Consider the following 27,686-nt stretch of genomic DNA (forward strand, 5'->3'; position numbering starts at 1 on the left):
GATTCCACCCACAGTTGACAACATTGCTGCACTACTGATCAATATGCAACACCTTACCATAGAAAACATGCCTGAAATTGCCATAGTTCTGAGGATGAAAACTGAATTTAAATAAATTAATTGTGCTTCTTGGGAAACTCAATATTTTGCATGTTCCTGAGACCACTTTCCAGTCACTGAGTGATCATTCAGTTTTCTTTCTTGAAAAATAATGCACACTAGAAAATCTTTATCATGTTCTCTAGAATTTTATTTATAAAAAAGGCAAACTCAAGATATACTGTATGACACTGCCACAAGAAAAGATGATCTAGTTTTGTGACTCACAAAGTACATACTTGGTCCAAACTCCCTAGGCTACACAAGATGGCTCAGTTACAAAGTTTATCGGCAATTATTCTTTCTAGTTGGGCATAGACTTTCATATTCCAGCTGATAGTAAGCTTCATGCACCATGAATGATACTACTTCCCTTGCATGTTGCCGTATGTCCTAGAGAATGTCTTGAACCAATCGGATCTAAGTGAACTAGGCTAAGAATGTGGACCCCACATACACTGTACATCTTGGGGAGAAAAAAAAACATACCTGTACATGTAGAAAAAAAAAAAAAAAAAAAAAAAAAGGAGCATGTTACTATGACAAATACTTATAATCAGTATACTTCCAACTGCCCTTTATAAATCACTCAACCAATTATAGATGGTTCACTTAAGGTAGATTCTTGGATGAGCCTTATTCTTACGAGACGTTTGTCTGGTGGCCGCTGATTGGCTGGTACCGGGAGGTAGGCAGCTCCCAGCCAATCAGCGGCCGCCTAACTAACGTCTCGTAGGCATAGGGCTCACTCAAGAATCTACCTTAAGTGAACCAGTTATAGTTGTATCCAAGTCTACAACTTGTTAAATTCATTAAGATTTGTAGGGGAAATCAATGTACAAGATTCTGATTTTCCTCTTTTATTCCCTCTTCTGAGCTATAACTATCAATCTGCCAAAGTGTGACATTTCACTATGGGTAGGCTTGCAATGAATGTTGTTTTGACAAGTGATAAACTGAAGTACCACCTGAATACCCACCACATTTAAATTATATATACCCCAATAACTTATTTCTGTTATATTATAAAGTTTGGGATAATGGGCTGTAAGCATATCGTTGTGTAAGCTAACTGTAATATTGCAAACTTCCCAATTTTTTTTATGAAACCTTTTAAAAAATCAACTCCCTTTTTCTGGTTTGAGTATTCTTGCCATAAGAAGGCTGTCACTGTCCTTACAGCAAATATGAACACCCAATTTATTTTAGCATACACTTCATGCTATGGGAGACCTCAACTAAATCTGTGACTTGTATATGAACATCAAAATTTTACTGACCACAACATGAGCTACCCATAGATGTAAACGATAAAAACTACATCCTGGGAACTCTGACCACGTGACATGGTTTCGCATCTGTGTATTTTGTCAAAAGTAAACTCAAAAGGCAAGAAGTGTATTTACGTGAAGTACATAAAGGCATATGCAAGCAAATATTTTGTTCAATCATATTGCAAAGCCATGGAAAACAAAACAAAAGCTTATGTGAATCAGAACTGTTTTAAAACATATTAATGTAGTGCAATGTTGAAAAAATTGGCATTGTTTAAGTGTTGAACATAACATGTAGTTGCAATACATTAAGTAAGAGTAATTTGGTGACTGAACCTGTAAGAGTGCAAAGTGTAAAAATTTATCAAATCTATTAATTTACAATGTATATTTATATGAATGCATGGTAACACCAGGTGAACGAGCAAAGGAAGATGAAAAGTTAACATTATTGGTAACCCCACATGTGGTTTTAACAAATACACAAATAGGAGAAAATAATCTAGAGGTAAATGTAAAGGCAGTTTCAAAAGACATTAGACAAGAGAGGATCATAATAAAAGACCAAGAACATTTATGAGTACATTATTTTGTTCATCTATGGTCAAACAAACACAGCAGCAGCAACCAGAGATGGACGGTCACACATCTTTGCATTAGTCAGAGCAGGTTGTGTAAACCCACAATGAGGTACTGGGACATTGGGGTAATACTGTACTGCAATCGCAAAACTCATCATCATCATCATCCAGTAAGTGACCACGACGTCATCAAATTGGTGCACAACATCGGCCGATCGAAACTCAACCGCAAAATTCATGCTCACCAGGCAGGAACCATGCAACTCAAAATGTTTATTTAAGACAAGGCTCTTTCAACTATATCCACTGAGAGAAAGAATTCATTGGTAGGCCGTATCATTTTAGTATTTCTACAACTAAAGAGCTAATTGAGATAGTTTCCCAATAGTACTGTACTCCCAACTATAACACTAGATGCTGTTCCTTTATGAGATATATGATTGCAGTAGATTCTTGAAGTCTTGTTCATACAATATATTTAAAGAAAAGTATTCAAAATGAGCACTGCAGCAAATTGCAAAAGAATTGGAAAATGTATTTTTTGCATAACTGCAACTTCACCAAACAAATGAACAAGCACCAGCATATTTATTATATATATAAAGACCATATGTTAAGCTAAACTAAACCCAAACAGTACCGTATTAATATGAAAGAATATTAAAAAGAAATACTGTATACCCCAAAAGAAAATGCCTGGCCACAAATGGGAAGAGGTTAATTGTATGGGAAATAGGGAAAGGGGTCATGAATATACAAGTATATATCCACTTCAAACCTCATGGTAGGGTTATGTCAAAGCTGTCTCAAAATCATGCCAAAGCCAATTGTCCATCAAGAACGAGCTTATTCAAGGTGCACAAAATCAAGATGTATTTAACATCTGATGGTAAGAACACAGCAATAACCAAAATTATTCTGAATATATAAATGTTTGCTTAGAAAGTCTTAGCAATTTCTAGCCTTAAAGGTTACAACACGCAAAATGGCTAACCTCATTTCACCAACAAGTTATTTTTAGGTCTATTTTTATGTTATTTTTAGGTCTATTTTTATTTAAGTCGAATAAAGGGCATTTATAATTGAATTAAAAGAACATTTCTAATAAAAATGGTACTCTTACGTTAACTTAATCAAGCCACATATGTACTATTTCCAAGGAATTAATAAATGTAATAGTACAGAACATGTATAAATGAGTCTTTGCCATGTTCAATACCACCTTCAGTCTATGATGATATATATATATTATATATATAAATAGTAAAAAAAAAAAAAAAAAAAGGAATTGGGAGCAGCAGTCATCTGAAATGAGTTAGAAAGCTGAAGTCATGCAGTTCAACAGTTATAATACACCTTATGACTGACCAAATACTGTATGATGTTGCTGCTAACATTGTAAGCAGACGCTGCTGCTGACAATGTAGCAAATGTGGCTGCTGACACTGTTAGCAGAATATAAGCAAATGCTTACAATTTCTTTCTATTTCTTTTCTTCTATTTATAACAAGATATACTACATTAAATCCACTTTTAGCTTAGGAAAACGTCTTTAATCGAGATATTTTTTTTTTGTTCGGTTGGAATACTTACTCTTCGTCAAAAATGCCCACAGACATTATTATCCCTTGAATTACAAATACCCACACTTCCTACAAACAAAGACAACAGCAGGCAAGTAACTGTATCCTTTACCATAATTTACTGGTCTTTTTTCCCTCTTCAAAAGCTAAAAAGGCAACGGAGACAACACACAACACTTACAAACAAGGAATGTCAGCCTATGTAAAAGTCACGTGTCTGTGGTCATGATAGAAAAAAAAAAAAACGGACCTGGATTCCTTAAAGTAAATGACTAATCAAACCTCAAAAATATAAATATAAGGGTATATACAAGCCAAGGAAAAATCAACAACAAATATTTCTAAATAAAATAATCTCATCCACTGAACACATCTGAGCTATCATTAACTATCTGCTACGTAACTGGGGCAAAATATCGGAAGCAAGTCTAAGTGACGTAAAAGGTCACTTTTGTATGGGGAATGTTACAATATTTTACCTAACAAGTGAGAGTTGTAGTCTGAGAAAAAAATCCATCTTATACCCTCTCCAAACAAATATATTCCTTCACTATTTCTTATAATTAACTTGCCTATATCTGATAATAATAATGTACATCTAACATCTTCACAGTACTGTACTCCAATAAACTGTAACAATATTTTGCAGGCTACCTGAAATTATTACCCAAACTGTGATACTCCTGTTGGGCCTACAGAGCCATACATCATTTGAATTTTTTTTAAGAGTTTCAGGGTTAACATCTGGTCTCGTAGAGTCCCGAACGGCCGATGTAGCGAACCCATTTGATTACGTCATGGTCAGAATAGTTGAGCTTCGACTCAAACACCTTCAAGTAGCGGACCTTGAAGCCAGATGGGGCAAATGGTACCTTTAGAAGAGAAAAAACAATAAATTTTGTTAATTAATATATTATGGTAAAAGTTATCGCAAAATCCTTTCACAGTTTCTTGTCTACACATCACTGATCGCATGCATCATTTCCTTGTTTGTGCCTGCTTTTCTCCCCAAAACACTGTACATAACACTAACAAATGTACCATCTATATTAACTAAAGAGGGATTACAACAGCTAACTAAAACATTAACACCTCGGATTCATACAAAACTAAGTTTATAGATACCAAGATTCTATAACAAAACCTTGCTACTTACTCCATCAGGAAAATAACAAATAAATGCAGGGGAATAATTTATTCCATGCTACACTCACCAATACATTTTACTTAAAATCTTTTAAGTACTGTACCTCCTTAATATTACATAAGGAGAAATTGTACTATCACTGCAACAGGCACTCCTTTTGCTAATTAGCTTCCTGTGAATGTTTATTTATCAAGAATGTTTACATAATTCAAAAAGTAAAAATTAGCATAACATTTTGAATAAGAACTTATGCTGTATGTATCAATGGTCTAGGATTTTATTTTACTTTCAAAAGCAATCTGAATATTTTTGAAACATTTTCTTTACTCTTTAATTCAAATTTTTCCTTCAACCAGAACTATAACACAATAAATTTCTGAGACTTATTTCAGGGGAAAAAAAACTGCTGATGCCTGGAAATACAATTAATGAATATCAATTTTTGTTTCTTTTTGAGATTCTACACCCAAGCGCAGAAATTTTTAATGTAAAATATGAAAAATTGAGATATTTTTTACACAACATACAGTGTATATGCCTGTAATACTACAATACTAGTGCTAATATTTTTTTCATGCATGTTACAACAATCACATCTTAAATTTATACAACTTACTCATAAAAAATGTTACTGGAGTAAATGTCCTTCAGTTATCAGTTTCATCTATTCTTCTAGAAATCTCGCAATGTAGTTTGCTGATAAATCAGAAATTTTCTGCAATATTGTGCTTCATGCTCAAGTTAACATATCTTCACATTACAAAAGGAGGAGGAACCAAATTGTAAGGCAACTGTCTGTATGATAAATAAGATTTTTTTTTTCCATCTCTATGATACATAACTTTTTTTTTTATTTTTTCAAAAATACAGTTATGTATCTATTTCTAACATTACTGCTCTGCTAAAACCAAATGTTTACTCACACAGGAGAAATGAACTTAGGCCACCATATGAGAAGAGTATTAAACTGACAGTTAATCACATTACCAGCTCAATAACTGAGTCAATTCTGTATGTTAACTAATTAACAGCTCAGGACTAACCCAGCACAGCTGTCATGTAAAATACAATGAATACCTGTATCTTGCAAGTGATAAGGAGTAGATAAAAAAAATAGTACTGTACATATGAGACGGAAAGAATTAGTTCCTCGATTACCCCACAAGCCACCAAATAAGGACAAATCACAAAAGACTCTTTGGGCTCTTGAGTGACATTCCTTCATTGTTAAAGAGCCAAGTTGGATTGACACATTTGACCAGATGATTTAATGAGGCTGACATGACTAGGCTACCATTTCAACATGAAGTGAAATTAAAAGTCCTCTTCTTGAGCTGAAACACATCTTACGACCTTTTAAAGCTATCAGGCTCTTATATTCTCTAAAGGTTTTTAAGATAACAACTTCAACAGTGAAGTCTTACCAATTTAATCATACAAATATATGTCCCGAGAGAATTTTTTTCTGTCAACTTACAGTGCGAAAAGAAAGATACCGTACTACTAATGAGTAGTTTAAAACCTTCAAGTCACACTGCTAGACTTTAACTAGGTTTCCTAGTGAAAGACCTGAAAATTCCCTTCCTGGGGGGGGGGGGTATGTGTAACCTTAACTAATATCCAATGTAATTTGTAGATGTGCATGGTGGACAAGAACTCTAAAGGTTATTTTATTGAAAAATTCCTATAGTTGCTTTATGGCAAAAGTTCATGTTGGAGAAATTACAATCTGAATTGGAACTTCTCTCTAATTTCTGAAAAAGGGCTGTCATCTCTCCCAAAACCACTTAGGTCTGTTCCACAACTAAGGAAGGCAGAGAATGAGGTTTTTTCTTCCCAACATTCTGGCAGATCATACAGATAACATAATTTAGCACCTAGTATATATAAGCTCATTATTTAAAAAATGAACATTTTTCATCATAAAATCTCGCTTCACCATCCAGCTCATTCCCAGATGTCTTATAATTATTTTTTTCTGAAAATTCCACCTGAGATAAAATGATTGTTAAACAGTACAACTTTCACAACACTAAAAGCAACACTTGTACGTACTAGCAAATAACTAATAAAAAAAAAAATCTTAATTGCAAAACATCTAAACATCATTTTAGTTAACAGGCAAAACAAATTTAAAACACCTTTTCATGTACTCACACATTTTACATCTGTGAAACTACCCTGAACTAAAAGGATGTTACATAAAACAATGGGAACGCTTTGTTCTTCCTACCAGACATAAACAAGATAAACGTGTCATTTTCTTGGTATTTTTTAACACTGGTGCATCATCCAAAATACAATGCCCTGATGCATCATTTGATGCAAGAAATGAAATGAAAAAAAAAAAAAAAAATTCACCATGAATGTGACAGGCATCAAAACGGAAACATCTAGAATTAAACATGAGATCTTCTAGCCTTGCTCAAGAAGCAGTGTGTGGGTGACTTGGGGGAAAAATATAATTAATTACAGTCCCTTTAAAGAAAATATCAATGATTGCTTATTGTCCTGCTTAGTCCCAAAAATGGTACCTTTGCCTTCATGTTTTACTCATAGCAAATGCAATAAGTATCAAATCTATACAGACCAGCTTAACCCATAAACTGAATCATTTTTTTGTTATACAAGAGCATAAAAAAATACCAGATTTTAAATGTAATTTGCATTTTTCATGGGTATACAAACCACTGCTTGCCTCGGCTGTGGGCTGACCAACAAATGAAAGGATAACACTTGTAAGCCTGGGTATGCTGCCCTGACCTCTCATGGCCTATCCACACCATTGTAGGTCCTCTTTTGCATTAATGGAGAAAGACAGGAAAAAAAAAAGGCCAAATGTGGGCATGTCATGAGCTGTATGAGGCTTATGATTATAAAGATAATTTTATTTTACCTTTTTTTTGCATACATAACTGTTTTTCATGGTAGAACTTGGGTATTCAAGTCACAATGAAGTCTATTTACTACACTTCACTGTAGGATTGAAAATGTTTAAACCAAATACAGTAACGTATTCAGTAGATGTAGGGAAGTTGGCAAAGAACAGCTATTCCTTTACTTTTCATAAAATATTTCCTTTTAAATAATCATGAATATTTTCTATTAATTTTTCACCATCAGAAAGTACAATCTTCCATCGGGTAGTAATTTATATTTTAAGTGTTATTTATGTTAAATATAGCATATTTGTCAAATATTGCATATAAATAACATTTGAAAAACTAAAGAAAATGGCAAAAGAATTGTATATTTTTGACCGAATTAATAATAGTAATCTTTAAACATGCTATATATGTGTAGGGAGATATAATAGTAATTATCTTTAAACAAGCACACTTGCAGAGAAGATAGAGCCAAACAGTTCGCCAACATTCTCCTGATGCTATCCATCAGATCATTTACGGTTAACTTTTTTATACAACATAATTTGACGTCATCAACATCTCAGAGGGTTGAATATCGTAAGTTTCAGTTAGTTTCTTTGTTGTACAAACTACCTTCATTGTTATCAACAACATTACTAGGTCCAGAATATTAAAAAAAAAATACCATTAATAAACTAATGTGAAACAATATGCAATCCTCAGGGTAATGATCCATAATTTCATTACAAATCCTTAGAAACCTATAGCATTTAACGTTTAGCTATACTATATACAGCTTATATTATCAATTATTTTCTAATTCTAACTAAACCAGGCACCTTAAAAAATGAAGCAAAATAAACATGAGACACATAAAAAAACTTATATTTGTGTGCAAAGAATGCAGACCCTAAGTAAACAAAAATGATCTAATACGTCTGTATAACAACTCAATTACTAATCTATATCTGCTCTTTATGATACAGAAAACATACATCTAGTGTAACTGGAAACTATGGGCAGTCTAAAACCATAAAAATATGCTTTGGATAACACAGCTCATCAACATTCTTCACTACAGTTTAGCACATACCATTTCCAGTAGAATCCAATATCAACTGTTGAACTCAATCTCAAAGTGAGAAATTTAATCGAGATGGAATAGTATATTGTTTTTCATGGTGTGGAGATTATCTAAAAGCCAATAGCATTAGTTATATTTCAAACATTTATTTTCTGTAGATTGCATACCTAATCCCAACAAGATTTTATATTAGAACTGATGAAAAGCTACAAGACTGCAAATAGGAAAAATAACAAGAAGACAAGAAGCAGGAGGGTTGCCAAATGCAGACAATGCTTACCCTGTCCATCAATCAAATGCGCTCACGTACACACACACAAACACACACTGAAGGAGCATCAATCCAAGCCTGTTTGGCTCTACCATCACAAGAGACCTTAGTGCTAATAATTACTGCTTTAACTTCTTGGTTGTAAGTACCAGTAAGTAATATAAAAGCAATAAAAATGGCAACTGTATGCCTTGAAAAAGTAAAAAGTTCTATAAATTACTATATAATAGAAATACAAAATACCAAATTTGTAACTAATTTGTATTTTTCATAACTAACAAACCTGAGGTCTTAACATTAGGATTTACTAGCGCCAAGCTGGAAACCGGTAGAATTAAAATTACACTTGTGAGATCCAGGGACTAATGGCATCTATACCAGGTCACGGGGCATGTATACCCAGAATGCCCACGGCTACCTGTGACCCATCAGTTATATTTCTAACCCAGTTTAGACTGCTAGAGGGGTGGTTCGAGGTGGGCCTTTAACTGTTAAGACCTCAGTTTTGTTAGTTATGAAAATACAAATTAGTTACAAATTTGGTATTTGTTCATACACGAAACAAACCTTCGGTCTTAACTTAACATTAGGATAGACTTACTATTGGAGGGAGGTAAGTCTCTACAACTGACTGGAAGTTTGCCACCTTATCCATTTCCGAATATATAGGGAAATTCTAGAGAATGGACAATGAACCTAGGACCAAAGATATAAGCGGATCTATTGGTTTTCCTCCCACTGGGTGTAGATACCATTCTACTGTTTACTCTTGTCCCTTGCGACTGGATCGACCTTCACCCCTCTTTCCTTATTATCCAGAGGGGTGTGTTGCTACTGAAAAGTATATCATCAGCTAAGATAGCTTCACAGTATGGCTGACCATCTCACCTGCATCTAGTCCGTTCCAGCACATGACGGTACTCTCCTTCATATTGCCCGTAGTTAAAGTTAAAAGGCGTAGGAAGAAAGTAGTAAAGAAAAAAGACCAGTCATCCCATTCATTCTACTTTCATACCTTCATCTTAGACTAGACGCAAACAACATGGGAACCAGCCAGGGGTGCACGGGATGAACTATATCACTTGTTGGGCCGCCACCACTGGACCCAAGGAAAAGGTGTCCAAGGATCTATGGGCAACATCTTTCAAATAAAATGAGGTGAAAGTTGTTTGGCGCTTCCACACGCCAGCTTTCAGATTTTATCCACAGACATGTTCTTCTTAAATGCTAGGGAAGCACTCACACCCCTGTTGTCATGAGCTCTAGCTCCCACCTGGCTATCTGACCCTCTGTCTTCTGCAATATAAGCATTTCTGATTGTCTCCCTTAGCCAAAATGATATTGTATTCTTGGACACTTCCTTCTTGTTCCGTCCTGTACTTACGAACAACCTACGTGGCATGGAACCCCGGACTGAGGTGGCCTTGTTCCCTTTCTTTTAAGTACTACCCTTAGTGCCCTGACGGGGCACAGGAGCATTTCAGCTTTGTCGTTGTCTACAAAGTCTGCCAAGGAAGGTATGGTAAAGGAGTCGAATCTGCCGTCTACTATTGTTGGATTTTGGGTCTTTGCCACGAATTCTGGGACAAACTCACACACCATTGATCTCCAACCTCTCGAGTGCTTTATGAGATATGAGAGGCCATGTAGCTCCCCACCCTTTTGGTTGAAGCCAGGGCCAATAAGAAGACTGTCTTCAGGGTCAGGCTCCTATCCGTGGACTGCCTTAGTGGTTCGTAAGGGGGTTTTGTCAGACTACTCAGTACCTTGGTCAGATCCCAATCTGGGGTTTTTAGCTCCTTTGGTGGGCATGACTGTTCAAAGCTCCTCATCAGCATGGCCAACTCCCATGAAGACGATATGTCCACTCCTTTCATTCGTAAGACTGAGGCTAGAGCAGCCCTGTACCCCTTCACTGCAGATACAGACATATGTTTTTCTGTTCTGAGATATATCAGAAAGTCCGCTAACTGCTGAATAGTGGTACCGAGTGGAGACACGTTCCCCCTACGACACCAATCACAGTATGCTGACCACTTCCCTTGGTTTATACTGTCGCAGATGATTTTCTGATATTACCTGCCATCTGAGTTGCTGCTTTCTGCGAAAACCCTCGCTCTCGGAGGAGATACTTGACAGTCTCCACCCGTGAAGCGATAGGGACTTCACCGACTGGTGGTACCTCTCCACGTGAGGCTGACACAGAAGGTTGCTCCATGGAGGTAACTCTCTTGGCACATCTACTAGGAGTTCCAGTAGGTCTGGAAACCACTCTGCTTTCGGCCATAACGGGGCTACCAGGGTCATCTTGAGGTTCTGAGACCGCATTACCCTGTTCAGAACCTGACGGATTAGACAAAATGGAGGAAATGCGTACACGTCCAGATTGTCCCAGGGGTGTTGTAGCGCATCTTCTGCTGCTGCCTCTGCGTCCGGGACTACTGAACAATACACTTCCAACTTTTTGTTGTACCTGGTTGCGAATAGGTCTATGATCGGTCCTTCCCACAACATGAGCATCCTGTCCACTACCTGTTGGTGTAGGGACCACTCCGTTCCAGAATCTGATCCCTGCGGCTCAACTTGTCGGCCACTATGTTTTCTTTTTCCCGGAATATACCTGGCCTTGATGTCTACCAGGTTCTCTATAGCCCAGCACTGGTGAAGTTGAACTGTCATCACAGTAACTGCCGAGAAACTAGGCCTCCTTGCTTGTTTATATAAGCTACTACTGTGGTGTTGTCTGACATCAATACCACCGAGTGTCCCTTTACTCTCTCCCTGAATTCTTGTAGAGCCAGGAAAGCTGCTTTCAACTCCAGCACGTTTATATGGAGTTCTCTGTCCTTGCAACTCCATTTTGCTGACACCATCAACTCCTCCATATGGGCCCTCCCACCCAGCTTCTAGTGATGCCATCCGAGAACAGCAAGAGGTCTGGGGAGGATTGTTGAAGGGGGACACCCACTGTCAGATTGTCGTCGTCCACCCACCACAGCAAGTCTTTCCTCACTTCTGCCGACAAGGGAATTTGCTCGTACGGGTGATCTACTGTTGGTGACCAAAACTCCTTCATCCTCCATTGTAGGACCGAAGGTGTAGCCTTCCTTGTGGTACTAGCTTCTCCAGGGAGGTTAGGATTCCCAGCACCACCTGCCACTGTCTTGCTGGCTGTGTCTGCTTTCCCAGAAAGGCATTCACCACTTGTTTGCATTTCTGTACTCTTTGGTCTGTCGGGAATACTTTGGCTTGTGTTGTGTCTATCACCATTCCCAGATATTCCAAAACGTTGACTTGGATCCAGCTGCGACTTCTGCTGATTCACCACAATACCTAGGCTGTGACAAAGCTGCAGGAGGGTCGCCCTGTCCCTGAGTAATTTCTCCCTGGACTTTGCTATCACAGCCAATCGTCCAGATATCTTATCAGCCTGATCCCCTGAGCGTGCGCCCATGCCGACACGAGGGTGAACACTCTTGTAAAAAACTTGAGGAGACGTTGTCAATCCGAAGCACAGGACCTTGAAACTCGAAAGCTTTCCCTGCAAGACTGAAGCGGAGAAATTTCCTTGAAGACTGATGGACTGGTATCTGAAAGTATGCGTCCTTTAGTCGACTGTCAGCATAAAGTCTCCGATTCTGACTGCTGTAGAACCGTTTTCGGAGTTTCCATCTTGAAACTGGTTTTCCTTATAAACAGATTCAGCGTTGACAGGTCTATTACTGTCCTCCACTCCCCGTTGGATTTGGGTACCAGGAAAAACCTGCTGTAGAAGCCTTTTGTCGGACTGCATACTTGTTGCACAGCTCCTTTTTCCATCATCTTCTTCACTTCGTCCTGCAGAATAGTGGCCTTCTGAGATCTGTGGGCATAAGTGACGTGGGTAATGGTTTGATCTGTCAGGGGCGGGGTTTATCCTCGAACGGAATCAAATACCCGATCCTGAGAACATCCACCACCCACTGCTCTGCCCTAGTTCCTGCCACACCTTCCAGTGATTTGCCAGGCAACCCCCCACTGGTGTGGCCGAGTGATGGGAGGCGCCCATCCTATCTTCTTGAGCCTCTCCCCCTTCCCCTATTGCCCCTTCCTCTGTTGTTTCTATTGTGAAAGGGCCGATGAGTTATCCTCTTTGGGGAAGAGGTCTTGTGACTCTATTAGGGATGCTATGTCTCACTGGTTTCTTTCGAGACATCTGCTGTTGTCTTCCCTCCAAAGGAATAGTTTGACTGTTAGAGGTTTTCCTAACTGCCTGTTGCACCAACCTATCGTTAGTGTCCATCCTTCTTCTATCTATCGCTTCTTCCAGTATGACCTCTGGCAACAGTAGTTGCGATTCCAAGATATCCCCATTCCTCATTGCTAACAGGGAATCCAAATCCACATTGCGGCTTAGTCTCGCCAATGCTGCATCTCTCCTCATTAGCAGGATATTTGCCCAAACATTGGCACTTACGTTTGTCAGGTACGCAATCGCCTTGGACCTGACTGTAGTAATCTAATGAACAATGGTTCATCTACTACTTTCCTTGTTGCTTCCGAGGATGCAATTTTCGCCACTGCTGTTGACCAAAGGTCTAACCAGGACGCAGCCTGAAAGACAGAAGAAGCTGTTGCTTCTAACGTGGCGCCTCTTGGTACGTCATCGAAGGGCACTCCATTTTAACCTGATCCAAGGTTAATCCAGGCCTTAACCTTACATTAGGGTTCATTTGTCTAGACAGCAAAGGGACCTTCGGTGTCGTATAATATTTCCTTTGCTTTATCATTGAGGGGGTGAATAAATTTAAATGATCTATTAGATCTTAAGGAATTATCCCTCCCTGCAATCTTTGCGTTTACGTGTTGCAAGACCGATTCCGCATGACTCGAGCAAGGCAATTCATACGACACCTTGGTATCCCTCTTTAGTCAAACGCCATGTCAATTCCAGGAGAGGGCATACTGGCCGGTGTTTCTGTCTTCTCCGAAAGGCTATTGAATTGACGAATCAAATCAATAACCTCTGCATACGAGGCCAGAAACTCTTGGTTTTCTCCTTCCTCCGGCTCTAGTGTACCACTCTCCGTCACGAGAGATGTTGTCTCGCCTCTATCTTCTGACAGACGGCCCGGAATTCCACGGCCGCCTGCCCCTACGGCCGCGGCCTCTTTGATCTTTGCTGGCCGCTGTTGGCTCGATCCCAGATAGTCAGCAGGGGAACGAGAACGTCTCACTCTTTCTCTGCTCACGGATCTAGAGCGAGAATCTCGTCTAGATCTCCAAGATGAAGGCTCCCTTAAGACAGAGGTAAGTTCGTCTTTATTAGCATTGGCATCGTTTTCGAGCGTCGGCGAGCCAGGCCTCGGCCTTCTATCCAGACGGACACTGCCTTCCACGAACGTATCCGCCGAGGTTGCCAACTCTCTATTTTTTGTACTTTTAATAGGAGCCTTATCGTCCTTCGTACGTATTTTGAACGGCCTTACGGGCGAAACTGGGATCTGCATTCCATCCTCTGCTGCACCTTTCGCCGCCAACGTCGATTTTACCAGAGGTATCGCAGTTTTGCGATCCGAACTGGCAACTCCGCTCGGCCGCTAGCTCGCCGGCCGTCACCTCTCTCGCTTGTTCGGACTCTTGCGAACGGCTTCGTCTGGCAACCTTGTGCTTAATAGCCACTGATTTTCCGACCTTCTTGCTGACTTGGAAATGACAGACTTCGTCCGAAGGAGAGGAAGAATTGATTCTTCTCCTCTTGGCCCGAGGATCCGCTAGGAACTCCCGAATCCTCCTCCAACGCTTGACTGGCGCTCGCCGTGACGTTATCGGACTTAGCGATGACGCCGAACTAGAGGAAGAAGACGAAGAAGGCGAATCACACTTTTTCTTTTTGTCTCTCTTATTCATTCTCTCCTCTATATCCTGTAACTTCTGCATTACAGTTTGCATTGACGGATCAGAAGGCGTATTAGCGTCTGGGTGCAGCGAAAAGGCCGAGAACCGGTCTGTGACGTCATCACGCCTGCCAACTCAGTGTGACGTATGTTGTGACGTCATCGCTCGCGTAGGGAGAGACTGAGAGGTTTCTGCTGGTAACCGCACGTTTGCTGCCAAATTACCTCCCACGTTCTGCATCGCTGTAAATACTGAGTGGGATGGAGAAGCAGCGGCATTAATTCCCATAATTGCAAGCCCGGGGATGAGAACATTCAGCGCTGCCGGCCCCTGCTGGAACCGTGACGTCATATAATGCGCAAGCAGACCATCCAAGGTTGGTACGCCTGGTAGGCCTAGCGCTGACCACGTACCATCTAACCTATGCGCTTGCGTAGCAGGAGCCTGGAACAAAGATGGCGGATCACCCCTCTACTTGCTGGGAACAAAGGAGAGTGCAAATTATTCATAAAATTACCCAAGGCCCCTCCTGACGTTTCCGATACAGAACCGCTAGGAGAAACCGAAGGGGTATGAGACAATTCAAAAGCAGGTGGAGAAACATATGGAGCAGCCTGGTTTATTACCGATACAAAAGAAGCCGGTAAGGTTTGGTCATCCAAAGATGGCGTCACCCCCTTTCTTTGTATTGGCTTTTCCCATAGAACTTCTTCCACTGTTCCACCGACCAACCGCGACAAACAGAACACGGATTAGTAACCGTACATACGTTTTCCCTGCACCTACTACACGTTGGATGAGGATCCGTCGACACCGAGGTTAGGAACCTAGAACAAGGGAAGCCACTGACTCCTGGGCATTTCCTTTGTCTCCTCTTCGAAGCGGTAGACGATCCCGATGTTGAGGCAAAATTCTCCATCATACCACGTATACACTCTTACCACACACTGATCACACTTGGAGAAAGAAAATGGAATGAAAATAAAAAAATGAAATGGAAATTATAAAGAACGGGCAAACTGAAAAACCGGCTTTAAATGAAGAATAGACAGTAACACGTCTTATCTTAAAGGCGGTAGGAAAATAACTGATGGGTCACAGGTAGCCGTGGGCATTCTGGGTATACATGCCCCGTGACCGGTATAGATGCCATTAGTCCCTGGATCTCACAAGTGTAATTTTAATTCTACCGGTTTTCCAGCTTGGCGCTAGTAAATCCTAATGTTAAGACCGAAGGTTTGTTTCGTGTATGAACAAATTAAAGTTCACATAATAACAAGGCAATCCCACGGCACACATCTAGATACATAGAAGCATTTACAGTCTTTTGCAATGTAATGTCTTGCAATTTCTATCATATTCGGCAAACTATGCAATTCCATTCGTACTAACCATACAAAAATTGTTAAATAAAACCTGAGCTTTTATGTTAACCTCTCATTAAGAACAACACACTTATAAAAAAGTTACTATAACAAAAATATCTGTAACTGAGCTTTGCAATATACCAGTAACTAGCTCCAAACTATATGAGAGAGAGAGAGAGAGAGAGAGAGAGAGAGAGAGAAGAGAGAGAGGGAGAGAAGAGAGAGACGGAGAGCACACGTGAGAGAGAGCGAGAGAGAGAGAGAGAGAGAGAGAGACAGAGCTAAAATAAATTTCAGGTCCTTGTTAACACTGAAACCTTACACACTACTGTACGTAAAGATACTTTATGTATAATTCCATCGATTATGATAAAGGAAATATCCTTATTACATAATCTACCTTACCTCAAAGTTCATGGAAATTGGAGGCCGAGTCCATTTCTTCTTAGTATCTGTTTGCAAGAGTTCAATTTCAGCCGATATCTGAGATTCCTTCATGCCTCCCATACGCTTAATCCTGGCAATTAACAGCATAGCATAAAAGTCTACTAAATGAAATATATAATTTTCCACAAAATGTGAATGCCAAATAACACTTTTAATTCTGTATTACAAACTCAGACTATCATGTGCAAGAATAACCTCAGAAAATATTCTGTTATTTCTATTTGATGCATAACCATCAACAGCACAAATTGACTTTGACATTACAGTTATTCATAAAATTCTACAATTTATTTTACTTGCAGAATTTCAGTGAACATAGTTATAATACAATATTGCTATTATTGCAGATTATCACAGTGAGGATAGTTAGGTAAAAAGTAACACATTTTACCTAACAGTTTTAATTTCTAAAATGTTGTAGTACGTGAGTACAAACTAACTTTAAGAAGCTTAATCATATCAACAAACTTTAGGCCCTGTGACCACTGACTGATTAATTACCTAATACCACAAAAACTTGAACTAACATAATTTTAAGAGACAACTAAAATGTTCAAAACCTATTCAACATACAAGACTCAACTTACTTCCACACAATGGCATTTTCAGAAGCCTTGTACTTGGCCTTCCCCTTCATGCAGATCAGTTGGACTCCAGAGGTGTTCAGTGGTGTAGGGATTCGCACCTAAGTGAAAAATTCATATGAATTAGGCAAAAACCATCACCAAAATAATGATTTAATCAAAATTGTTTTACTTCAGTTTATCATATACTATTCCTCCAGCAACTTACATTAATTACATGCAAAACAACAACTAATATCCCTAAAGTACCTCAATTTTCTGAGCAAGAAGTGAAGGCTTGAAATTGCTCTTAATAACAACTTTGACTTCCATTTTAGTACGACCAACCTCCCGGACCAAGGGAATCACACGGAATGGCAGAGAGATGTCCTTCGTTGTACGGTACCTGTTGACACATGGAGGATTTCGTACTACTCTATTGTGCTCTTCAAGCAAAGCATAAAGTATTGTGCTAAGACAGCAATGAAAATATTTACGCCTAGTTTCACACTTCAGTGTGCCTAGATACAGAACTTTACTACATTCACTCTTATTACTTACCATGCCAAAAGAAAATACCTATCCTGCATGCACATGTAAATTTACACTTCACGACCAATTTTCTAAGAATCTTCAATTATTACCATATCGCATTCAGTTCTCTCTCCATTCTCTTGACCAAAATTAAAGTGGTTCATACCAGATTCTATCCACTCATACACCTTGCCAAAATTATGTCAAAGTACAGGCGGTCCCCGGGTTACAACGGGGGTTCCATTCTTGAGACGCGTCGTAAGCCTTGAAAATCGTCGTAAACCGGAACATCGTCAAAAATCCTAAGAAAACCTTACTTATAATGCTTTGGGTGCATTGAAAACTATGTAAACTGCATTCTTATGGCATTTTTCATCAAAACAACCTTCAAATATTGATTATTTTGCATTTTTGGTGTCATATTTCATCTGCCAGATGAGTGTTGTAGACGTCGAAACCCTGGAACATGCGTCGTAACCCTGGAAATAATGTCTGATGAATAATAATTGACAAGTGTCATAACCTCGGAACGTCGTGAGCCGAGACCGTCGTAACCCGGGGACTGCCTGTATTAATCATACCAACATTAATTAAATAATACTATCACTTCTTTTGTAACTCTTTAATAACTTTTCTCCCCATATTCAGAATCCTCAACGTTCATACTTTTAAACTTTTGATATAAAATGTCTATACAGAGTTGGCATAAATTTAGTTCCTCTTGAGAGCACCACTTCTACTGCAACCCTGCCAGATATTGTACACTGATTTTGATATACTAACTGCAAACATTTAGCTCTTCAAAAAAGGCACTGTTCTAACTAGCGAGAACATTTTTTCTAGATCCCAATATTAAGAAAAATATCAGTTATGCAATCACAAAAATCTTGTACTCTAATATAAAATCAGTATAAAAACATGCACAAAGCAACATAGATGTGAAATTTACTCCAGTCACAGAGAAATACATTAAAGGATTTTTGCATGCACGAAAAAATTAAGCTCAAAAATTGTAGAGAGAGAGAGAGAGAGAGAGAGAGAGAGAGAGAGAGAGAGAGAGAGAGAGAGAGAGAGAGAGAGAGAGAGAGACTGACTGACTCATAGGGCTGGCCCGAAGGATTAGATTTTTATTTACGTGGCTAGGAACCAACTGGTTACTTAGCAATGGGACCTACAGCTTATTGTGGGATCTAAACCACACTATATGAACCAACTGGTTACTTAGCAATGGGACCTACAGCTTATTGTGGGATCTAAACCACACTATATCAAGAAATTAATTTCTAATCAGCAGAAATAAATTCCTCTGATTCAGCATTGGAGGTAGAGGGGAGCAAACTCAGGTTACCAGATTGACAGACGAGTACACAACCCACTCATCCAATAAGGAACGAGAGAGAGAGAGAGAGAGAGAGAGAGAGAGAGAGAGAGGACGGGGTTTATTACAATGTACAACAACAATCTCAAATGAAGTTTAATTATAATACCCAAGAAAATCACAAGCAACTTTTGATTTACATCCACCACCACCTGAACCACTAATACTTACTTGGAGGCTACGGAGTATTGATGTGCATGCACAAAGTATTTTTCCAACAATGAAGGAATACAGGTAAAATTGCTGAGGAACTTTCAGAGCTATAAAAGTGAAGAATATGAAATGATACATCACACCTTTACTATAAACACAACTTGAAGTTTAGTACCTTAAACTTCTTTAGAAATTCCTTTGAAAAAAGATAAGAAAAGTTACTTAAAACATTAAAAACTAAAAACCACCAAAGGAATATAAAAAAAAATACATAAGGAATAATAGAGAAGAAATGCACACATTAACCTATGTAAATGAAGCAGATCTTTAAAATAAACGCCATTAGCAGAAAATCAAAGCCATTAAGTTCTTACACTACACATATTAGTTAACATCTAAAAAAAAATGCTATCAAAACTTAGAGTAATAATAATTCTTTACATTATATAAAAACCCAACATCTTAAACTTACTTCCATGAACTAAAATAAAAACATTACCAAACTTACAAAATCCTCAAACTTTTCATTACTTAAAATGACAAATTTTCTAAGACAATTTGTATTTTTCATAGCTACAAAGCTTCGGTCTTAACAATAGAATAATTTCTAGCGCCTAGCTGGATCTGGTTAAATCGCAGATGAAAGCAAGGAATCTTGCGAGATCTGGCAACACTTGCGTATATCGGGTGAAGAGTGGTCAAGGACCACGCACCCACGCCACAGTGTCAGTCTTTCTTAAAACTGCCTGGACACCTACAAATCCCTGATAACAGATGCAAGCCATTACTAGTGTCATTACCAGGGAGAAAAATAAGTTACCAGTCTTGGTAACTGTAATGTAACAGGTACTGTACCTTCTTAAAGGGAACAAACCAATGCTACCAAATTTCATTGCTTTTTTTCTATCAACCATACAATGTACACTATGTATTCAACGGAAAAAAATTGCTACACTGTGAGTTTCATTTTTCTTATTCTACTTCCAGCTTTTCACAAACAAATACAAAACCGGTTTTCAACCAAGCCTGTAATGCACACAGAAAAGAAAACAATACCTCCCAAATGATACTTGGTTAGAAAGATCTTGTGACTGATGGGCAGTGAAGTTGTGAAAAAACCTAGAAACATGAGTTAGTCCTTCATAGTCATATTGTAAATCTCTTTTTGTTGAAATGAAAGCCATAGGAACAAGTACATATGACATTAGCTACTCTGAAAATGAGTCACAGGAGGGTAGTAGAAGGTGCGCTTATCAGAGAGATCAAAGTAATTGAAGGAAACAAAGGTTTTACCTCAGAAGATCCCATAAGCCGAGCTTTGATATTAAAAGAAGCTAAGATTGACCCTGCTGACCTGGAGATTAGGTTTCCTGCCCAACAGACTTACGGTGACCACACCCTTACCACAAGGGTGAATCCCATTGACCATCAGCTCAGGATATCAGAGCGACAAGAGGGGATTGGCAACTCTCAAGAAAACCAGAACAGCCATCGCATAAATGACAGCACAACGAGAAGAAGTTCCAGAAGACTGCTGGGCCTTGACCCAGGCTAACATCCCAACATCTCTTGAGAATGGGCCACAGAAGGGCCTGAAAGTACTCGAGTGTGGAGTAAAACTAAATGTAAATACTTAGAAGTAAACAAGTTACAAATTGAATTTGTGGGTTTCTTTTTCAATCTTAGCTACTCTATTGTGGCATGTTTATCTCACACAATTCCCCTTCACTGTAAAGAGAGAATTGGAATAATGGATGTTTTTAAAAGCAAATTGCATGATAAACCAACCTTCAAACTCAAGATGTGAATGATCTATCACAACATATTTTGAGCAGCTCAGAACCAGTCACTTGTATAAAGATCAAGAGTGCAAGTGACAGGCTATGTCCTACTTTACTACTAACACCAAAGATGACAAGTGTTTAGGCCAATACTTCAGCTAGCCATGATCCATACAAAGAAGCAAGAATTCATCTAGTTAAAAGATTATGCTCAAGGAGCATGGTCAAAACAGTTAACATCTGATATTTGTGTATTCCTATTATGGAAGTTCAGCAAAATGTTATTTAGTAGTACTTATGTGGAGATTTCTCGAAACACTAGTACGTATTCAACTTTAACTATTTTATAAGCTCATTCACTGCACTTATGAAATAAGAAAAAAAAACTTTCCCAACACAAGAGTGACAAAAATTATGAAAGTGTATACCAACATCCATATTTATAAAAATGAATGAATATGCAAATTTAAGCAATAATTATTTCACAAGTACCATGATTTAAGTTTCAAATTATAATTCTAAAATCAATTCTTGCAATTGATATCTTCTTGCTTTTGTAAATATATACCTACAATATCCTCAGCATGTAGGTATCAAGAATAGCAGGTACTTAAAACCTGTCCATGTCCGTGACCTGGATGTGTAAACTTGTAAAGAGGCATTACGATGGAATTGTTTATTCCACACCACAAGAATTACTAAGTAAGAAGTTACACAATTTAGCTGGGGCTGAAGAGATGCTCCCAAAAACTTTAATAATGGCTATAGAGAACTGTGCAAAACACAGCAATCAATAACCACATACTGAGAATGAAGACGTGATGAGCTATTGAAATAGCAAGCATATTCCTCACAGACCACTCAAAATACTTAGGTCCTAAAACAAAACATTTATTACTCCATTGCAATTCTCCCAACAAAACATCTTTAGCAAATGGTTCATACCTATGCAAGAGCAATCATAAGTATCCTGAAGAAACAATGTTTGTAAAGGAATTTTAGAAAAGGCCATTTATATTCTGAAGAAAAGTCAGTGGACTGATACAGTATTCAATGGCAACAAAGCTTTTAATATTTATACGCCATTCTGAAATGGTAAGAAATACAAAATTAATTTCATATTAAAATGTGAATGACTCTACAACAAGGCTTCCCTTGGCATCTATCAAAGGTGTTCATAGTGTATCTGCCAAAGGATGCACTTCTGTCTGGACAACATAGATAGCCTTAAAATAAAGGTGAAAAAATGTCTGAAGCCCACTGCAAAGCTCAAAATAGCCATTTTACATGCAAAACTGAGTCAGTCCAAACACACTGTATCTCAAGCAGAAGTCAAATCTAGAATCCAAACCACGAAAGAACTACTTTCCAACTTACCAACAAATTAACTTACCTCATGAGTTCAAATTCACCATCAGGTGGAATGAATGAAATAGAGTGTTCAGTTTCAAACTTTGAAAGTTTGACACACTGGTGGAACTGGCAGTCATCGATGGCAATGCTTGTCTTTGCTGACCGCTGAGTTTCATCAGCAGAACCTTAAACAAAAAAAAAAAAAAAAAAAAACAGAAAATTCTTAACTTAGGACATTGAAAAAAAAAATGCAATTAGAAGTTTTCCATCTCTCAATTTTCAAAACCTTTATTAGAATGTACTGTAACCTATAAAAATTTTGTAATCAATAAATTCTTAGGGCCAGTGCTATGAGTTGAAAATTTCACTTACTGATCTGGTTAATCATCCATATCATCAATACATACTGGTAAATGAATGTGATATTTAAATTTTCTGGACTTTAAAGCAATTCCTACAGTCAAGTTTCAGACATTAACAATAACCTCCTCCTTATGAATTTTTCCATTTAGCTACATGGTACTGTATTTTCATGTGCTGTCAACTAATTCAAGAATGCAAATACTAACTTAAAAAAGAATATGACAGAATAATTTTAGGCTTTCCTAAACCAAATCAACTAAGAATAATTAGTGAAGTATCAGAACATGAAGATAAGCCACTGGAGGGTTTGCTTAACATAACTGATACTTTAGTAACAGTAGAAGCTTTTTTCCATTAGGTACTTCAAGTTGACTTCATACAATCAAGTCTGATGTAAAAACGACAAATTTTTCGTTAATTGTATTTTTCATAGCTAACAAATCTGAGGCCTTAACAATAGCATGAATCTTCTTGTGCCAGCTGGAAACTGGTTAAAAACAATAAAAAACTGTAAAAGCAAGGAACCTGTGGTATCTGGCATTCGATACGTAGTTGAGGTGGAAGTGAGTCAGACACCAGGCTTGAACCTAGTGACACATTAGTCTTGCTTCCAATCCAGGATGAAACATAAGAGGGGTGCCTAGAGGTGGGCAGTGAATGTTAGGACATCAAGTTTGAGATGGAAGTGAGTCAGACACCAGGCTTGAACCTAGTGACACATTAGTCTTCCTTCCAATCCAGGATGAAACATAAGAGGGGTGCCTAGAGGTGGGCAGTGAATGTTCGGACATCAGGTTTGTTAGCTAAGAACAGCAATTAATTAAAAATTTGTCCATTTTCATAAAAAGGAAGGTGCAAATCTGGAAGGAGATAAAAGGCAGCAACAGAAAAGCTGATTGTTTGATATTAATAAGATCCTTAGCAATAAGCATCCCTGTTCTGCTGTAACTTTTCATCTATTCATTTCATCTCTTCTTATTGGGATGTCCAACTTAAATTTTACTTGCTCCAATTTTCACCTTTCATTACCACTAAAGAACGAATCCTTTGGGTAACCCCACTAAGAGGCTAGATATGAAGGTAGGTCTGTTTTTGGTTTTCAACTAATTTATAATCCTACCTGCCTATAAGCCCCTCAACCAGTTTACAAAAAACTGAGCTGAAATAATGACAAGAGGAAACATCAGCAGCTTAGATTTAGACTTCAATTATTACCATAAGCTGTTTAACACCAAAACACAGAGCTAATTTATCTAGCTCCAACAGGGCTGGCTTTTATTCATTAAATAACCAATTTTAAAAATTTTATACTCGGTTAACATAGGACAAAGAAAGAAAGATTACACAAAATCTAAAATGAATATTTCACAGAGAACTGAGATGTGCTATGATTTTGAATCAAAAACATCACACCATGAGTATAGACAAGCAAGTTAATGGAAATTACTAAGTCACATACATATCGTTGCAAAAAACAATGTAATCACCAACATGCTATTTAGCAAAGAAAATAATTACTAATAGTATACTTGAACTGAAGAATGAAAATACCTGAGACAATCAGTAATTTGTATATTACCTCTCTTGGCATCCATCACAATCTTATCGTTGATTCCAAACTTGCACTCTGGCATCCCCGAAAGGTAACTCTTCATCACAACCTTACCAGCTACATGGGCTGATAATACTTGGCCTGTTGGGAGAGAGAAAATTTATTGTGGCTATCCTTTTGTTCAATAATAATAATAATATAGATAATTTACAATACTTTATTTGCTCTTCATTTACAGATACTGTATTCAAGACCTCTCCAAACAACTTAAAATTCATCTATAAATATCTTAGCATTGATGGGGTGACAAATCATGACCAATAAGTCATAATTACTAAGGATACAAGTACAAATGCTACAGAACATAATAAAAAAATAAAAAAAGTTCCAAGAATATTCACGAAACTTATGTCTATTAATATTGTGAAGCAGCAGTCACAATAATTCATGATTAACTTTTTACCACTTTGTTATTTGTAGAATCTTGTTCTAGCCATCGAAGACACCTTCCTCCCTCCACCCATAAATACATACAAAAACATTTGGGAAAATAATATGCATAAAAATAATATGCATAAAACTACCAACCTTAATAAAATTAATTTGAAATTGTATATAATTTATAAAAAAAACTTCCATACGTGATAACAAAACAGTCTTTACCTTGAGGAGACATAAGAAGGTTCACATATTCAATAACATCAAGGAAGAGCTCATTACGGCGATACTTAATGCCTTCTCGACGCCAACCAATCTGCCCAGTAACCTGTAGACAAAAAAAGAAAAAAACCAGGTTGTCTAGTTAAAACCGATATATGAAAAAATAACTACACCTTAAAATGCAAAATGATTAAGACACCAGGGAATTTTAAACATTAAACTAACATCAAAATGACTTTTGTTTTAGTAGTCGTGGAACTGGCTTGACTATCACAGCAAGTAACCAAAGCCAATCCAAGGACTAACAATAATTATTTAAATATCCTGGAAATACAGACCTGCTACTGATTTTACAAATTAACAGAAAGCATTGTAAATTTGGTGGATGTATAAAATATGTCTACTTCTACAGTCAGCCCATAACTTATGTGCAATTCACCTCAACAAAAGCAAAAACACATTGCTTGAAAAAATCCTCATTGCTAAAATATGAAACTCTGACATCATAGTACTCAGTATGTTACGAGTATAAACAGAAAAATTCAGCTTCAAACATAAAAACACAAAATAAATTCAGCGTCATACATAAAACCATCATGTCACTTTCATCAAAACAAGTAATACAGGCAGTCCCCAGGTTGCAACGGGGGCTCCATTCTTGAGATGCGTCGTAAGCTGAAAATCGTCGTAAGCCGGAACATCGTAAAAAATCCTAAGAAAACATGATATTGCTATGATACAATAAAGTTTGTTCATACTTACCTGGCAGATATATATATAGCTGTATTTTCTGAAGTCCGACAGAATTTTAAAAACCTTCGGCACACGCAGTGGTCGGCCAGGTGGTTAGTACCCATTCCCGCCGCTGGGAGGCGGGTATCAGGAACCATTCCCGTTTTCTATTCATAATTTTTATTTCCACTGTCCCCTGAGGGGAGGTGGGTGGGTACTTAATTATATATATCTGCCAGGTAAGTATGAACAAACTTTATTGTATCATAACAATATCATTTTGTTCATGAAACTTACCTGTCAGATATATATATATAGCTGAATCCCACCGTTGGAGGTGGGAAGGGACAGAATAGAAGGATTTTGGGAAACAAATGCATGCAGATGATTTACAACTTGGTTCCACCTGTTAGCATAGCTGGCTTCGTGGTTATTGCCACGTAAGTCTACATGTGCTACTAGAGTTGCCAGCGAGGTAGAGACCTATATAGCTGGTGCACTCCAGATGATCTGTCAACAGGGGCGAGACCACGACATGACTAGACCATATTGACCATACCATGAGGGCTAAGAAGTAAAATAAATATATATATAAATATATATATCACCACCTGACCAACCTAGCCAAAGTTAAGGTGTGTTAACTAAGGCTTAAGAGTTAAGAAGTCGCCGTTGTCGGCGACTCAACAACTAAATTAAGAGCTCTTCCTAACCATTTTCTACAGGATAGGATGAGTGGTACTTCTTGCCCCCAAGATTGTGTCTGCAGACACGTATGGCCCTAGCGAGCAGCAGATCTCATATATGATGCCATCTTCACATCTCGCAGGGAGTGTGAAGTGAACACAGAGTTGCTTCGCTAAAACATGGTACTCAGGATGTTGCTGAGTGCCATGCTCTGTTGAAATGCTTCCGAGGCCGCGCCCTCACCTCGTGAGCATTCAGATAAAAAGATTTCAAATCTTTGTGCAAACACAATGAAGGAGCCTTTTTGAAAGAACTCCTTAACACTAAAGCCAGGGTGTTCTTCGATATGGGCAAGTCTGGTCTTTTTCGGAACACTGCAGATTGCCTGAATGACTTCGACTTTCTTGAGTTTTATGTAGATAAAACTTGAGAGACCCGACAGGGCACAGGACTCTCTCTGGCTCCTGCCCACTAACTTGTGCCATCCTTGATTCCAAGCTCCTGGCCCAAGGACAAGAAGGGTTTCCATTCTTAGGTCACAACGGAAGGCTTAGAGAGCACACCGCCTTGTGTTCTCCAAAGCCAAAACTTGTGACAATGGCTTAAAATCTCACTAACCCTCTTTGTCGTATCTAGGGTGGTTAGAAGAAGGCCTTCCTGATCACATGCAAGAAGTTGACAGGTAGGAGAGGTTCAAATGCTTTGACCTCAAGAACTTCAGACTACGTCTAAGTTCCATATTGAAAGCTTCGATCTGGACATGCACAGTCAGTCCGTCTGTACTAAAGTCAGGTGACCGACCAGTTGACCAGTCAGACGAATCAAGGACAGCAAGGCTGTACCCTGAAGACCATAAGGCACTATTCTTCGCAGAAGGATGAGTGTCTGGACTGCCTGGGCGATTCAATCTAAGCAAACCTTGGGGGTGTATCAACGCAACCCAACGTCGTCAGCAAATCAACTCCTGAGCAACTCCTGACTCGAGCTTCTGGTGCCAGGAGAAAGGAGCGAGAACCAAAAAGGTGATTTAGTCCCGAAGGACGAATGCCTGACAGTCCAACCTGGTCTCATGTTACACGATCATCGGGGGTGTATAAACGCAACCGACTTCGTCAACAAGAAACTCAGGGCTACTATATGTCGCCTGATCTCGCACGAGTGTTTGACTCCGAGAAAACAGGTGAGACAAAAAGTAGATGGTGAGCGAGTTTCGAGATTCCACAGAACTCAAAGATCGAGAAGGGCTTTGTTGTTTGACAGAAGCAAATCTCTGAGCCCAAAGGCCGTCAACAACATATTTGCGTATTCTTTAATAGTTGTGACTGCCAGCTTA

At 38.4% G+C, this 27,686-nt stretch overlaps 2 protein-coding genes across 8 annotated transcripts in view; both read right to left on the minus strand.

Annotated features, from left to right (window-relative positions):
- LOC135208860 (innexin inx2-like) overlaps window positions 1–27,686 on the minus strand; it is a 232,042-nt gene that overhangs the window by 156,145 nt on the left and 48,211 nt on the right. The window lies entirely within an intron of this gene.
- LOC135208858 (AP-2 complex subunit mu) lies at window positions 1,943–25,040 on the minus strand (the record flags this gene model as incomplete). Its single annotated transcript, XM_064241436.1, is given in 7 exon segments — window positions 1,943–4,409; window positions 16,556–16,667; window positions 17,185–17,282; window positions 17,431–17,566; window positions 22,400–22,544; window positions 24,302–24,415; window positions 24,938–25,040. Coding segments are annotated over 7 exon segments (843 nt in total), but the record flags the coding sequence as incomplete, so codon positions are not given.

Source organism: Macrobrachium nipponense, chromosome 35 (assembly GCF_015104395.2).
Source record: "Macrobrachium nipponense isolate FS-2020 chromosome 35, ASM1510439v2, whole genome shotgun sequence".
Taxonomy (NCBI): domain Eukaryota; kingdom Metazoa; phylum Arthropoda; class Malacostraca; order Decapoda; family Palaemonidae; genus Macrobrachium; species Macrobrachium nipponense.